The sequence below is a fragment of the Diceros bicornis genome, chromosome X (genome assembly GCF_020826845.1).
Source record: "Diceros bicornis minor isolate mBicDic1 chromosome X, mDicBic1.mat.cur, whole genome shotgun sequence".
Taxonomy (NCBI): domain Eukaryota; kingdom Metazoa; phylum Chordata; class Mammalia; order Perissodactyla; family Rhinocerotidae; genus Diceros; species Diceros bicornis.
This window is the reverse complement of record NC_080781.1, coordinates 80222826-80237842: the sequence shown is the minus strand read 5'-3', so window position 1 is coordinate 80237842 and position 15017 is coordinate 80222826. Positions and strand designations below refer to the sequence as shown.

The following is a 15017-nucleotide window of genomic DNA, read 5'->3' as shown; positions in this document are numbered from 1 at the left end:
GTGTGGGCGGCAGGGCAGGCGGCCCGGGCGGGAGCGGCAGTGTGTCTGGCCGGCGCGGCCTCCGGGCGGCGGAGTCGCCGTCTCGGGACAACGCGGAGGTAGCGGCGGCGGCCGCGAGCCACGGGTGTCCAGTAGCCCGGCAGGTCCTGTCGACGGCCCGAATCCCTCCCTCCTCAGTCCCCCTTCCCGGACGCCCCCTCGACCCTCCTCAGCCCTCAGCCCACCCATCTGCCGACGCGGTGGGTGGCCGCTCCTGCCACCCCGGGATCCCTGCCGCCGCCTTCTACCTGTCTCCAGGACTGGCGCCGAGGATTGGCCACGTGTCGCAGATGATGGCCCTAAAGCGCATCCGCAAGGAGCTCCACAATTTGTCCCACGACCCCCCGGCCCAGTGCTCGGCAGGGCCTGTGGCCGACGATTTGTTCCATTGGCAGGCGACTATAATGGGGCCCAACGACAGCCCCTACCAGGGAGGGGTCTTCTTCCTAACGATCCAGTTTCCGTCCGACTACCCCTACAGACCACCGAAGATCGCATTCACCACCCGAATTTACCATCCGAACATTAGCAAAAACGGAAGCATCTGTCTGGACATCCTTAGATCCGAGTGGTCGCCAGCGCTGACCATTTCCAAAGTGTTGTTATCCATCTGTTCCATGTTGTGCGACCCCAACCGAGATGATCCTTTGGTTCCGGAAATCGCCAAGGTCTACTTAAAGGATAGGGAGAAGTATGACAGAATAGCTCGACAATGGACTCAGAAATACGCCATGTGATTTCAAAATACATGATAATCCCATCGTCTAATAAACTTGTCAGTTCAGTAGGTTCTCTTTTGACTACTTTCTATGAAGCGACGTCTCCCCATCCTTCCGGGCACTTACTGCACACCTACCACGTCAGAGTGTGTGTGGAGGGGGTGGAGGAAGTGGGGGGGGGTAAGGTTGAGGGTGGGGGTGTGAGTCAGACCAGTTTTGCTCTAGTTTTGACTAAAAGCTTTCTTGATTGATTTAGGATCGGGAAAGCAAGAACAAGGGGATGGTGGCTTTAGGATGAGAAGGCTTTAGGATGATCCATCAACCAGTGGGATAATTATTAATGTGGAGTTTTTTAGAACTGACTATGGTAAGAAAAAACTAGGTGAAGATTACAAAGCTAGTTAGGTATCTATTTTATTCTGAAGAACCTGTGTCTTCAAGGGTTTCATTGTCTTGCTTTGTTTTTGACCAAGATTAATATTAACTTATATCCTGTATTTTGAGGTCCAGGTTTAACTGGCCAAAAATTATATGGATTGGGAGTTGTTACAAAATAAAATGTGTTTTGTTCCCAGCCTTCTCTGCCTTCCATGCCTTCAATCCCCACCCTTTTGGCTACTCTGCCTCTCTCCCACACTCTGGGTGGTACTCTGCTTCTCAGGACATACCTACTAGCTCTAGTTAGTTGTGTGATTTCTCAAGAACTGTATGAGGTCTGAGATTGATATGGAACCTTTTAATCAGAAGTTCATGTGCCTGATGTGCAATAAGCCAGTCATTGAGACACTGGTGCTTGGATATGGAGAAAGGTTATTCAAATTGGCCAAAATGAGAAGGTGAGAGGATAGATTCTCTCAAATCCACCTTGGGGGGAGAGGGGGCGTGTTATAGAGGCAAGAGACTTGGGAGGAGGAGTTTTGGGGACACAAAAGGGAAATCAGTGTTTCTTTCACTCTAGACAATCCCTTGGGCAATCAGACTTCTGAGCAGCAATGGCACCTGGGGGCTGGTTATCTGCTAATTGTAACTTCCTTGAAGGCACTCTTTTTCTTCTGCAAAACAAGCTCATAAATCCTTCTGACCCTTGAGCCACCCCTCAGGTTAAAAGAGAAAACAGCAAATTAACAAGACTAACTCCTTTTCATCTGTGTCTGTGTTGGCAACAAGGTCGAAGGGTAATCCCGTTCTTATTGGATATTTACAGTAACCCTCAGGTATCCAGCTTCAAGATTTTACCCAGCTTGCAAACCTACATGTGAGCCCATCATAGTTCCCTGGAGGCTGGCAGAATGACACAGAAGACTGGGTTAGAGACAGGACTTCAATAGTCATAGCCCAGCAGGTAGCATGAGCTTCACTGACATCAGTTTCCCTGGTCCCCCGAGACCCAAGGGGAAGATGTGAAGCAGACCAGGTGGGTGTTGCACACACAATGGCTTTGTGTCACAGCTGAGCAACCCCAAGCTTAGGAACCCCTCGCAATTTTTGAAAGGGGAACTCCAGCAAACCTGACTAACTTTTGCCCCAGAGAGAGATGTTATCTTTATTAACCTGCTCTGGAAACAAATCTACCTTTTGCCCTGGAGGAGTCTCTGTTTGCTATACAAACGTCCTTGAAACTGTAGGCCAGGACAAATGCTACCACAGGATGTGTAGAAACACCGTGGAGAAATGCACCCTCAACAGTCTTAACTGCTTGGATCTACCTGGTTGTAAAGGTAAAAAATAATTTTATGAAAATACTTGTGAGTGTTGAAAATGATCCAATTTTCCCTTTAGAATTTGTACATTCAGGAATGTCTAATCAGTGTAGTAAGTAGATTACTACCGTCAGTACCTTTAAAAATACTTCATAATTTACTCTTTTTAAGGATGGAGAGGGATTATAATTTTAAGTAAAACTGTAAAAACATTAATGGCCTAAGATTTTTTTAAATATTTATCAGAATAAATCTGTAAGTATAGAGAAAATTTTTGTTTCTGCAACCAAAGGTACTAACCCCTCAAATATAGAATTTTCTTTTACCTGTACATTGAGACGGTGTTGCCAAATAGGAATGTTCTATATCTGTACTATCCAATGCAGTAGCCACTAGCCAATGTAGCTATTGACGACTTGAAATTTGGTGAGTGTTACCAGACAACTGAATTTTTTATTTTGTTCAATTGTAATTAATTTTAAATTAAAATATTAATTTAATTAAATTGATTACATTGAAATAGCCACGTATGGCTAGTGTGTCATAAAATCAGAGCTTAAGATAGGAAATAAGTATAAGTGCTTGATTTTAGTGTAATTCAGGGAGTCAATGACATAACTTGTGATGTACCAGAGGTGGAAGAATTACCATGGAACTTATCAAGACTGAGCTGAAACCTTGGAAAAGCAGACAGAGCCTGGAGTGAAGACCATAGGGGAGTCCTAAAAAATTAAGTGACACTTTAGCTATCATGAAAGAAATTGAGGATTTTGGTGACATGGGGGTATTTTTTTCTTTTATCTTTTTTTTCCTAATTATTGATTTAATTTTTTATGATCAGAGGCAGTGTGGAAAAAGCACAAGAGTTGGAAGCAAAAACCTGTGTTCTGATCCTCGCTCCACCAATAACTAGTTGTGTGACCCTAAACAAGTTACTTAACCCCTATGAACCTAGTTTCTTCAAGTACTAAAAGAGAATATCTATAATACTTCCTAGAGTTTTTAAAATAAAATTATATATGAAAAACATCTACCCTGTACCATTGAACACACATTCAATAATGGGAGTTGTATGTATTATTTCTCTTCATTATACTTACTCTTTTCAGATAACTTTGTGCTGGGCTGCCAGCAAGATGATTTGACTAGCCAAATCTATATTTCTGGTATTCCTAGGATGGCTGGGGGAGAAGGCAGGGACTAGGAGAATCTGTGAATTAAATTAATTTTGGAATTCATGAAAGGATGCATTGACAAGGATTCACACAAATTATCTCCCACGACTTTTTTTTTAGAAATACATACAAAATTTGAGTACACAAAAATCAATTTGAAGACTTGTTAAAAATGTGCAGTCCTGAGTCCCACCTCTAGAAGGGTTCAGCAATTTGCATTTACAAAAATCAAAAATGATTTTTAAGCAGGTGGAAAATGAGCATCCTTTGATAGACAGTGGATTTCATTGCACTTCTTATTGAATTATTATTCGTTAGCAAAAGAGAGTGAGAATCTGTGTTAATGCAGATTGCCAAGATTTAATGCATTTTGACTTAGTTACCAGCATACCTCTTCCCCAAGTGAATTTTTTTTTCATAAAAATGTTTTGATTAACTTTACTGGCAATATTCAGATCCATTTATGGTTATAGACATAGGTTAAATAGTATAGCTTTGCAAATAAGAGAATTTGAGCTATTCAGCCTTGTTGCAGATTGCATGAAAGGCAGGAACTAAGTGTACCCTTGGATTCATCAAATGATGAGTGCAATTAATGTTTAAATTATTTTGAAAATTTCTGAGTGAGCTCTTGAATATTGTTTTCCACTTAAAATATTGATTTGACTTCTCTTTATCTATCACCACTTGCTATAGGAAGTAGCATATTTTTACTAAATCTGTGAACATGTGACTCAATTCTGTTCGGAAGTCCTTCAACAAGATTATTCTAGGAATTGAGACTATAGATTACATTACTGTTTTATAAAATTTAAAGATTCTTTTTTCTTTTTGCTGAGGAAGATTCACCCTGAGCTAACATCTGTGCCAATTTTCCTCTATTTTGTATATGGGTCACTGCCACAGCATGGCTGCTGACGAGTGGTGTAGGTTCACTCCCAGGATCCGAACCTGGGCTGCAGAAGCGGAGTGCACGGAACTTTACCACTATGCCATGGGGCCGGCCCCAAAGATTCTTTTGATGGTGGGATACAACAAACTAATCTTGAACAGATGAAAGGCAGAACTCTTTGTTACTCATAGTTACAAACTAGACAAGGCTGCCACATGAGGAGTTGCACCCAGGGACAAGATAATAAGGGGCAGATTATATATGGCAGTTGGGGGCAGGGTTATCCAGGTTTTCCACGCTCCCTGTGGATTGGCTAAACTGAATAATTTCCCAGGTTCCTAAGCATGGAGACTGTCCCTAGTTGTCTGGTACCTAGCTCTGGAATGTGGGAGCCTAATGAAGGTGGTTGGGGTGGGGGATTAGCAAACTGCCCACAAAGGGGAAATGAGAGTTTTTAGGCATGACTTCAAAACTGGATCAAGACACCATATATGAAATATTGTATTACACTAACCTTTCCCTTCCTCTCCCTAAAATTTACCTTTGATAACTGCGTGAATGAAGCTTCACAAGCATTTAATGTTTATAGTAAGGGACCAAAAAGAAGCAGGAATTTCCACACTATAGTAAGAAATTAAGGATTCATTGAGCATGTCTTACTTGATAAGCATTTTGTGAAGTGTTAATACATGTCTTCTCTATTTCTATTCAGCTAGAGATACCAAAAGCCACCCAATTCTGGAATGGAGATGGGAAGAGGGAGTGGTGTTAGGTAATTATACCTAAGTTGAACGTTGAGGGATAAGTAGGATTTCATTAAGTAGATAAGGGACAGAAAAGGCATTATGGACAGAAGGAACATAATGCAAAGGTACAAAAGCATGAACAAGAAATGGCTTTTAGTTCACATTCAGTATGACTACACCACAAATTATTGGAGAGGCAGGCAGAGGCCTGAACGTGGATGGTCTTACATGCCATGCTAAAGACAAGTTTAGACCTGATACCAAAAGTGATAAATAACAATTAAATAATTTGAACTGGGGAGTGATATGGTCAGATCTGCATGTTAGCAAAATCATTCTGAGGACAGAATGGAAACTGGATTACAAGAGTCAGGTTAAATACAGAGACCAGATAGGAAGATATTTTGAGAATCCAGATGAGCGATGATTAGGGTCTGAATGCATCCTAATAAGGATCCAGAACACAAGACAGACAAGAAAGATTTTTTAAATATAGAATTGACAAGATTAGGATATTGGTTTCATGGCAGGGTGGAGGGTGGCATAAGAGAGTTATCTAAAACAACACTTCTCAAATTGAGGTCCCAGGACCATGATCCTTTCAGACAGTCCACATCATCCTCCCTTTTCTAACTACATGTCTGTGTGAGGCCAGATTGTCTGCACATACTTCAACCTAGACAAATTTTATAACAGCTTGCATGCAGAAGCAGATATAAGAATCCCACTGTCGTCATTAAGCCAGAAAATAGTTTTGCAAAAATGTAAAAACTGCCACTTGTCTCAAATTTATCTTAAGATTTAAGAAAATCTTAAATTTTCCTTAAAAAATAGGTTATGTTAATGTGTAATGTGTTTATTGTTATTTTTAGAACAATAGTTTTGAAATTTATGTTTTAATTTTTAATATGTAAATAGCAATACATATGACCCACTTAAATAAAATCTGTTTGGAGTTGAAGGCTAGCAAAATGTGCCACCCCAAAATATACCACTTTGGCATGTGGAGCTGAAGGCAATCAAGACCCAGCAGACTCAGGGAAAGCTTTTTACCTCCCCCTTAACTGCCTAAAAGAAGTTAGAAAAGGGGCCTCTCCCAGGAAGAAAGCTATTACAAGAGATAACTTTTATATCTGAGAGACATATCCATATGGCAGGGCAAACATTTGTTTACCAAACATTTCCCCCCTCACCTTCCTGTGAATTGTCTTCCTCCCCTTTGGAGCCCCAGACCCCTCTCCCTTCCTTAGCTCAGGATGGTATATAGGCCTCAATTTCCTGGCTGCCTTTGGGTCTCATATCTTTGTGGGGCCCCTGTAAGTACAAAATTAAATCTATATTTAATTTTCTCCTGTTAATCTGTCTTTTTATTACAGGGGTGTCTCAACCAGGATCCTTGAAGGGTAGAGGGAAAATTATTCCTCCCCTGCCCACAAGGTCGTCAATAATCTTTAAGAGTATAAAAGGGTGTGAGGTCCAAAAGCTCGATAAGCACTGATGCTGAATGAATTCCACGTTTCTGAACTAGACAAAGAGAATGTTGCCCTTTCCTAAAAAAAGCAACATGAAAGGGTAACAGGTTTGTGGAGAGTAGATAAGGAGTGCAGTTAAGTTGGATATGTTGAGTGAGTTGATATTTTTGTGAGACATTTAGATGACTCCTCTATTGACCAGATTATTGTGTATGGGGCCTAGGAAATAAGCTTAAGCTGGGCATATAGTTTTGAGAGTCATTAGCATACAGGTTAAAAGTGGAGCTATGAGCATTCATACAATGGTCCTGATGACACTAGGGAACCTATGGCTTTTTAGAGAGTTCTCTAACAGGAAAAACTAAGGGGGAAATACGCTGCCTTTTAAGAAAGGATTAGTATTAGTCTCCTTTTAATCCTAGAATACTAATAAGAGACTGCCAGAAGTCATATCACTATCTCTGGTTTTCTTTGTTTTCTCAATTAGCAATTGAGGAAAGCAATGATCTGCTAAGGTATATTGTTTGGATAGAAGAATAACAGCTAACATCACTAAGAAATGAAAGACTTCTTTTAATAATGCAAAATGGAATTATTTGCCAGGAGAACAAAACAAACAAAAATACCATAGCTATATCTCTCTAACTGTGCTCTTTGAGCATTCATTTTTTATTTTTTTTTGTGAGGAAGATCAGCCCTGAGCTAACATCCATGCTAATCCTCCTCTTTTTGCTGAGGAAGACCGGCTCTGAGCTAACATCTATTGCCAATCCTCCTCCTTTTTTTTTTTCCTCCTCCAAAGCCCCAGTAGATAGTTGTATGTCATAGTTGCACATCCTTCTAGTTGCTGTATGTGGGACGCAGCCTCAGCATGGCCGGAGAAGCGGTGCCTTGGTGCGCACCCAGGATCTGAACCTGGGCTGCCAGCAGCAGAGCGTGTGCACTTAACAGCTAAGCCACGGAGCTAGCCCTCTTTGAGCATTCTTAAGGATTTCTAAGTTCAATTATTTGAGCTATCAGTTTTGCCCTCAAGATAAACAAAATAAGGGCCATGAACATCAGTGCTATTTTAAGTTGGATTAAGTAATATTTGAAGCTTTTAATAGCTGAATTGCTTTTGTCTAGATGGTAAATGAAGTTTCCTTTCTAAAAGTAGATATTGAAAACGAACAATTCCAACAGACCCACTATAAATACTATGAGCAAGCAAATAAAATAAATTATTTTTTGACTAATGCATTCATGATACTACAGGACAGCCATAAAGATTTTCCAACATGGAAAATCTCACTAAAATGGCAAGGTAAAAGACACACTTCAGATCCCCAGTTCTTTCATGAATTCTTAGTTCACTAAAACTTTCTTCAATTTAAACTGTTCTAGGGCAGTGGCTTTCAGACTTCTGTGACCATAACCCACAGTAAGAAAAACATTGTTCATCATGCCCAATTACATATATATATGTATATAAGTACTAATGAGAGGAAGGAGCATCATTAAACAATATGTAAAGATACTACCTGTTATGCACTCATGTATTCCATTCTGCTGTTTTAATGTGCTAGTTGTGACCCACTAAAGAGACTTCATGACCCACCAATGGATCATTGAGAAACAGTTCTCCATATATCTCTCATGTTTCCATGAACATAGGCATTATCTTAGTCTATTTAGGCTCCTATAACAAAATCCCATAGACTATGTGGCTTATAAACAACAGAAATTTATTTCTCAAGGTTCTGGAGGCTGGGAAGTTCAAAATCAAGGTGCCAGCAGATTTGGTGTCTGGTAAGAGCCCGTTTCCTTCTGGATGGTCTTCTTCTTACTGTAACCTCACATGGTGGAAGGGGCAAGGGAGCTTTCTCAAGCCTCCTTTATAAGGCCACTAATCCTATTCATGAGGATTCTGCCTTCATGATACAATCACTTCCCAAAGGCCCTACCTCCTAATACCATCACCATGGGGGTTAGTATTCCGACATATGAATTTTGAGGGGGCACAAACATTCAGACCATAGCAGGTGCTAATAGCCTTTATTCTAAACTATCTTTTCAAGTATGATTGTATAGCAAGAAGTCTTGTAAGATGTAGAATCCCCCTCCAGGGCAGAAGGCAGGTTTGTTTCTTGAGCAGTGTAATAACGATTAATGTCTTCCTCTGGGGCAAATACTAAACAAGTTTTCTAGCAGCCCCCTTACAAGGTCAGGGAGTTTCCTAAATTCCTAGTTTCTCAGCTGTGACAAAAACCGACTGTGTGTGCAGCATTCACCTTCACTGCTCTACATCTCCCCTGTGGGACTTGGTGACAAGGGGAACTGATAAAAACATGAAGATCATGCTGCCTGTAATTCCATGAGTAATAAAATTCTTTGTCTCTGACCCAGAAACCTCATGCCATTCTGCCAATATCTACGGAACTGTGGCAGGCTAAATTGTTAGCTTACAAATAGGGTAAAATCTCTGATCCTTCACAAACATGGGTCAGAATCTACATTTTAAAAAAACATTGCTCTAGGATTTCCCTAACTGTTGATGATTTATAATTCTTTCATATACAAATAAATATATAGATATTGCTATTAGTTTCTACCAACTAGGCTAATAATAATGGTGGTTGTAATGGCAAAGGAAGAGTTTAGAAAGAAAAGAACAATAGCAACAAAAACCTTTGATCTTTATAATCAATTTCTCTTGTCCATTTTAAATTGTGTCTCTATATAGGTCCTTTTCAAAGTTTGGAAAAACTCCTAGATTTTACCCAAAGAAATTCTCAAACACGTCTACAAGTTCAAAAATACAAGGATATTGATTGTAGTCTTTTTCATGGTGGTTAAGCCAAATGCAGTGGGTGAACATCATGGAGTCTTATGCAGCAGGTAGAAGCAATAGGCAAGAAGTATACATAGACACATAGATGGGTTTTTTTTATACATAGTTCTGACATCTGGATTCTACTCCAGTATATAGAGAGTTAGAAGAAGCATTGCTCCCAACCTGACCTGTATTAACTTCAAATTCATGACTTTTTTTAAACCCATCAGGAAGTCGAAGTTGCAGAGGAGCCAAGTGGAGCAAAATCAAAGGAGAGACAATGCCTAGAGAGAGGGGAGAGGTTATCATGTGCTCACCTGAGGGAGATAAAAGCAGATACTGGTAAGAAGAGTTCAGCTAGAATGTTTGACAAATTTCCTAAGGCAAAATATGGGCTGGTGAGATACTATGTGTGATGGTTAATTTTATGTGTCCACTGCAGTAGGCCACTGTACTCAGATATTTGCTCCATCACCAGTCTAGATGTCTCTGTGAATGTATTTTTTAAAATGAGGTTAATATTTAAATCAGTATACTTTGAGTAAAGCAGTTTGCCCTACAGAATGTGGGTAGGCCCCATCCAATCAGTTGAAGGACTAAAGAGAAAAAGACTGATGTCCCATGAATTACAAGACAAATTGAATTTCCAACCTCACAAGGTGTCTACTGTCAAAGTAAGGGCATTGAATGGGAAGAGATGGGATACAGAAAATTGGAATGAGGACATAAGGGAAAATCCTGATGAAGCTGGGCACAATGGACCCCTAAATTCTGATGAGTCTTCTTTGCCTGTAGAAGCAGCTGCTCCACCCCTATCTGACAAGATTTAACCTACTTTGCCTGAGGAAACTGTAACGGCAACCAGAGTTAGTTACCTTGTAAGGGACAGCTGATTCTCCTCAGGACCCACTCCCATCACCCGCCTTTGCTTCTAGACCTATAACTAGACTCAAGTCACAGCACATCCTTAAATATGAGGTACAAAGTGTGACTCATGAAGAGGTACACAGCACTCCAAAAGAACTACATAATTTTTCCAATTTTGATGAAAAAATAGAGAATCTGTGTGGGAATGGGTATTAAGGGTATGGGATAACAGTGGAAGGAACATAAAGTTGAATAAGGTCAAATTTATTAATATGGGCCCACTAAGCAGAGATTCTGGATTTTATATTGCAGCCCTGGTGTTAGAAATGGTGCTAACAGTTTGCTTCATTGATTGAAGCATGGACAAAAAGGTAGCCTACACTAAATGCAGTTGAAATGCAGACCTGCTTTGGTATACTATAGAAGAAGAGATTCAAAAGCTTTGGGAGACAGGAATGTTAGAGTGGATTATCATTTAAGATCTGCTCACCCACTCTGGGAGGGTCCAGAGGACATAACTTTCACCACAACTGGGAAAAATGCTCTCATTACAAAGGCTTTATCTGGCAAGCCTCATGAGGGAAATTGCCAGACTTGATGCACAACCAGTGCATCACAGTCTCTTATGGGAGCTGCAGTCAAAGATATAGGCCCTCCTGGCTTGTTATATTCTTCACATATTTACATTTCTAGCCACAGAACCTTCACTCTCATGTGTCTTTATCTGTGGCCTTGGGCAGAGTCCTCTTTAGGTACCTCTCTGGAGATCTCCTTATGAGGGGAGGAAAGGGAAACCTTGATGATATTTTCCTCCACTCTGACCCAATACCCAGTACTTTTGTACTCTGATCCTTCCCTCAAGCCCTTCCGCCCAATTCTAGAGTCCATAAAACTGCCAGAGCCTTTGTTCAGGGCTCCCTCAACAGCAAGAAGACTCCCATATTTGCCCTGACCACCTGATCCTCCATCAGTGCTCTGTTCCATGGTAGAAAATAGGACTTGGGGAGATGCCATTTACCCCAGTTTTAGAATCTTGCTTATGCTATCACAGTAACTGATTCAAGTCTTAAATCTTGCATTTTGGGCATGTTGCTTTAATGGGCTACTCAGACATTTGACAGCTCACCTCTCTCTCTCTCTACTTGCTCAGCTGTGTTCCTGGCAAAGTGGCATCTTGAACAAGATAGTCAATTAAGCACAGTGTCATTCTAAAAGAACAAAAGGTATAAAGATTTCATGGGGTACTTTTGGAAGGTGCTAGGAGGTCTGCGGGACATTGTAAAGGGGTGCTAGCAGATTGTTTGCAAGATCTGAGGGTCTCATAGGGTCTTTGAAAGTGCTAGCAGATCCCTCGGGTCACTTCTTCAGCCAAGCTAATGGGTCTAGGGGAATGTTGGAGGAAGCCACAGGTCATTCTTAAAGGATCCTAGTCGGGGGCTGGCCCAGCCCGGTGGCGTAATGATTAAGATCGCGTGCTCCACTTCTGAGGCCCAGGTTCTCAGGTTCGGATCCTGGGCACGGACCTAGGCACTGCTCATCAAGCCATGCTGTGGCGGCATCCCATATAAAGTAGAGGAAGATGGGCACAGATGTGAGCTCAGGGCCAATCTTCCTCAGCAAAAAGAAGAAGATTGGCAACAGATGCCAGCTCAGAGCTAATCTTCCTCACAAGGAAAAAAAAAAAAGGATCCTGGTGGGTTGTTTACATAAGCTTTTTTGTTCTGATGGAAACTTTGGTCCTTCTCTTTTGCCCTTGACTCCCCAGCTGAGCTTGCCCAGTTGGTTAGATTAGAGATCCAACAGAAGAGTTCAGAGAAAGCTAGAGAAGCAGTTCCCTAGCCAATGTTTGTGGTCCTCCAACAAGGGGACCAGAGACGATATTCATGCTCCCACGAGGTGAGTAACCCTAAACAGGTCCTGGGAACTGATAAACACCTTTGGTGCAGCAAGTTGTTGGAACCTAAAAAAAAAACATGTAGAGCATTTTGGGTTTGCTTTTCCCAGAAAGGGGCAAAGGTTTGCTTTGCTCTGATAGCAGCCCTGGATTTGTAGCCCAAGCTACACATCAGTGGGCCTGTTCATGGGGCAGACAATGGACTTTCCATGCTCCATATCACCCCCAAGCTTCAGGTGTGGTTGAGTATTTTAATGGACAATTAAAAGACAGGCTTAAGTGGCTGATGGGAGGGGATAAGACAACCCCATTCTGAATTATACATCTCAGGCGAGTACTCTGGGTTTTCAATGCAGAAAGGGCACTTCCTATTTGCTCCTTATGTTTGACAAGACTGTCTGCTTCCTTCCTTCAATTGTACACATTTTCTTTTACGGTTATTGACACCTTGGTCTCGCTTTGAAATCTTTTGAAAATTCAGGATTTTGTTCAAACCAATTCTTAAACATGATGTGTTTTTATGGTTAAGTTAAAAAAGATGTTTTTTCATAAAACTACTTTTGTTCCTCTTGCATGCAATCCTTCTGAACAAAATGTTTAGATAAAACTAAAGAATGGTTAAAACTATAAAATTTTAATTACTATATGGGACACACTGATAAAAACAAGCAGCTATAACTCTAACACCTGGGAAAACACAGGGATGGTGGGAGGACATTAGTAATCTTTACATTTCAGAACTGCTTCTGAAAGATTTCTTCTCCTTCTAAAAAATAACTCTCTGTGCTATCTCTCCAAGCTGCAGTGAGTACTGTGGATTCAGACCGACTGCTGAGCCTATGATCACACTTGACAGTGCTAGCTGAGACAGCAGAGGATGACCTCAGCTCCTGCACTTCCCACGAAAAACACTTTCACATATTGTCTACACTCATGAACCAGATAGACTGATGTCACAGAAAATTAAACCACTTAAAACTGACTGCCTCAGGCAGTCCCTCTCAAACCAAGGACTAAACTAAATTATACGAACTGAAGGGGGAATCCCAGAGCAGGAGACCCCACAATGGGAAGCCACATTGGAAGCCTTGTTAACCTGACTGATGAAAGTATGTCAAGTTTGGAATTACCTAACATTGTAAACTCTTTATTTCCAGGGATACCACATATGTCCTCTGGGATTATACTTCTTATGTATGTACCCTGACTATCATGAGATGGCCTCAGCCCTGGAAGTCATTTAGGTCAGCTACTACGCAAAGCTGTGCTGTGCCTAAATTGATGCCCTGAGCCAGATATAAATAAAAAGATTCATACAAAAACTCAAAGAAAAATCTTCCTGTGTTTCGAAAGTAGACTCCAATGATGAGCTATGAGACATCTTTTTCTGGTTTAGCAATTATTGGGACTCATGGTTATGTTCAATCCTCCAGGCAGGCCTGCTCATACTGCTTGGAGCAGTCTTGATCATGACCTTAGTCTGCTGTTTCCTCAGACTAATCACGTGGTTATTGTCACAGCACTTCAAAGTCTGATCTATTCGGGTTCATGATGGAATAGCCTACATTTCTTGCTCAGGTCATGAAAAATCAAGGGGTGAAGTTAAGGAGTTCAGCTCCTGGTTGAAAACCTATGTGTGATTTTTTAGGCCTGACCATAGGCAGTTATAAAGGCTTTACCTTGCAGACCTAATGGGGGAAGCTGCCCCCCTACACCAGACATGGGACACAGCCAGTACATAGCAGCCTCTGAAGGGAGTTGCAGTCAAGAACTCAGGCTTCTCTGGTCAGTCATGCTCTTGACATATTTACATACCTAGTCCCAGCACCTTTATTCCTAGGTCTCTTTATCTGAGGCCTTGGGCAGAGCTTATCTTCAGGTGTCTCTGCAGAGACCTTCTTACAAAGGGAGGAGGGAGAAACCTTGAAGACATTTTTCCCACTCTGACACAATACCCAGTACTTTTGTACTCTGAGCCCTTCTCCTTCACCCTCCCCCCAACCCCAGAATCCATAAAACTGCCAGAGCCTTTTCTTCAGGACTCCCTCAAGAGTGAGATGACCCCCATGTCTACGCTGATCTACCTGGCCCTTGACTGCTATACCATTCCATGGTGGCAATTGGAACAGGGAGAGTTGTCATTTCCTCCAGTTTTAGACTTTTGCTTATATCATCATACTAAATGATTAAAAGCCTAAATCTTTCATTAATCAGCTACTCATAAACCTGGCAGCTCAGCTCTCTTTCTCTATAAGCTCAGCTCAGCTCCTGACAGGCCCATATCAATAACTTTATCCTGATCTAACTTTATATTCCTTCCATCATTATCCCACACCATTATCATCCATTCCCACACATAGTTCCTAGATTTCTGCCTGCATAGATTGGAAAAATCGTGTAGTTCTTTTGGAGTGTAGAGTATCTTCTCACATTTAGGGAGCTGCTAGGACTTGAGTCTAGTCATAGTCTGGAAGCAAAGAGGGGTGGTTGGCATGGTCCCTGAGAAGAATCAACAGCTTTTTGGGTCATCTACTCTACCTGTTGCTGTGAAGGAATTTTTTACTTGAGATTAACATTTAAATCAGTAGACTTTGAGTAAAGCAGATTACCCTCCATAATCGGTTGAAGGCCTTAGGAGAGAGACCACTGACATCCTCCAAGGAAGTGGGAATTCAACCTCCTTACTTCCTTTGGACATGAG

General features: G+C 41.3%; 1 protein-coding gene across 1 annotated transcript; it reads left to right on the top strand.

Moving 5' to 3' along the window:
* Nucleotides 1-202: 202 nt before the first annotated feature.
* LOC131400534 (ubiquitin-conjugating enzyme E2 D2-like) lies at nucleotides 203-913 on the top strand. Its single transcript, XM_058535247.1, has one exon. The coding sequence runs from the start codon at nucleotides 330-332 to the stop codon at nucleotides 774-776; it is 447 nt and encodes a 148-aa protein (XP_058391230.1). The 5' UTR covers nucleotides 203-329; the 3' UTR covers nucleotides 777-913.
* The last annotated feature ends 14104 nt before the right edge of the window (nucleotides 914-15017 follow it).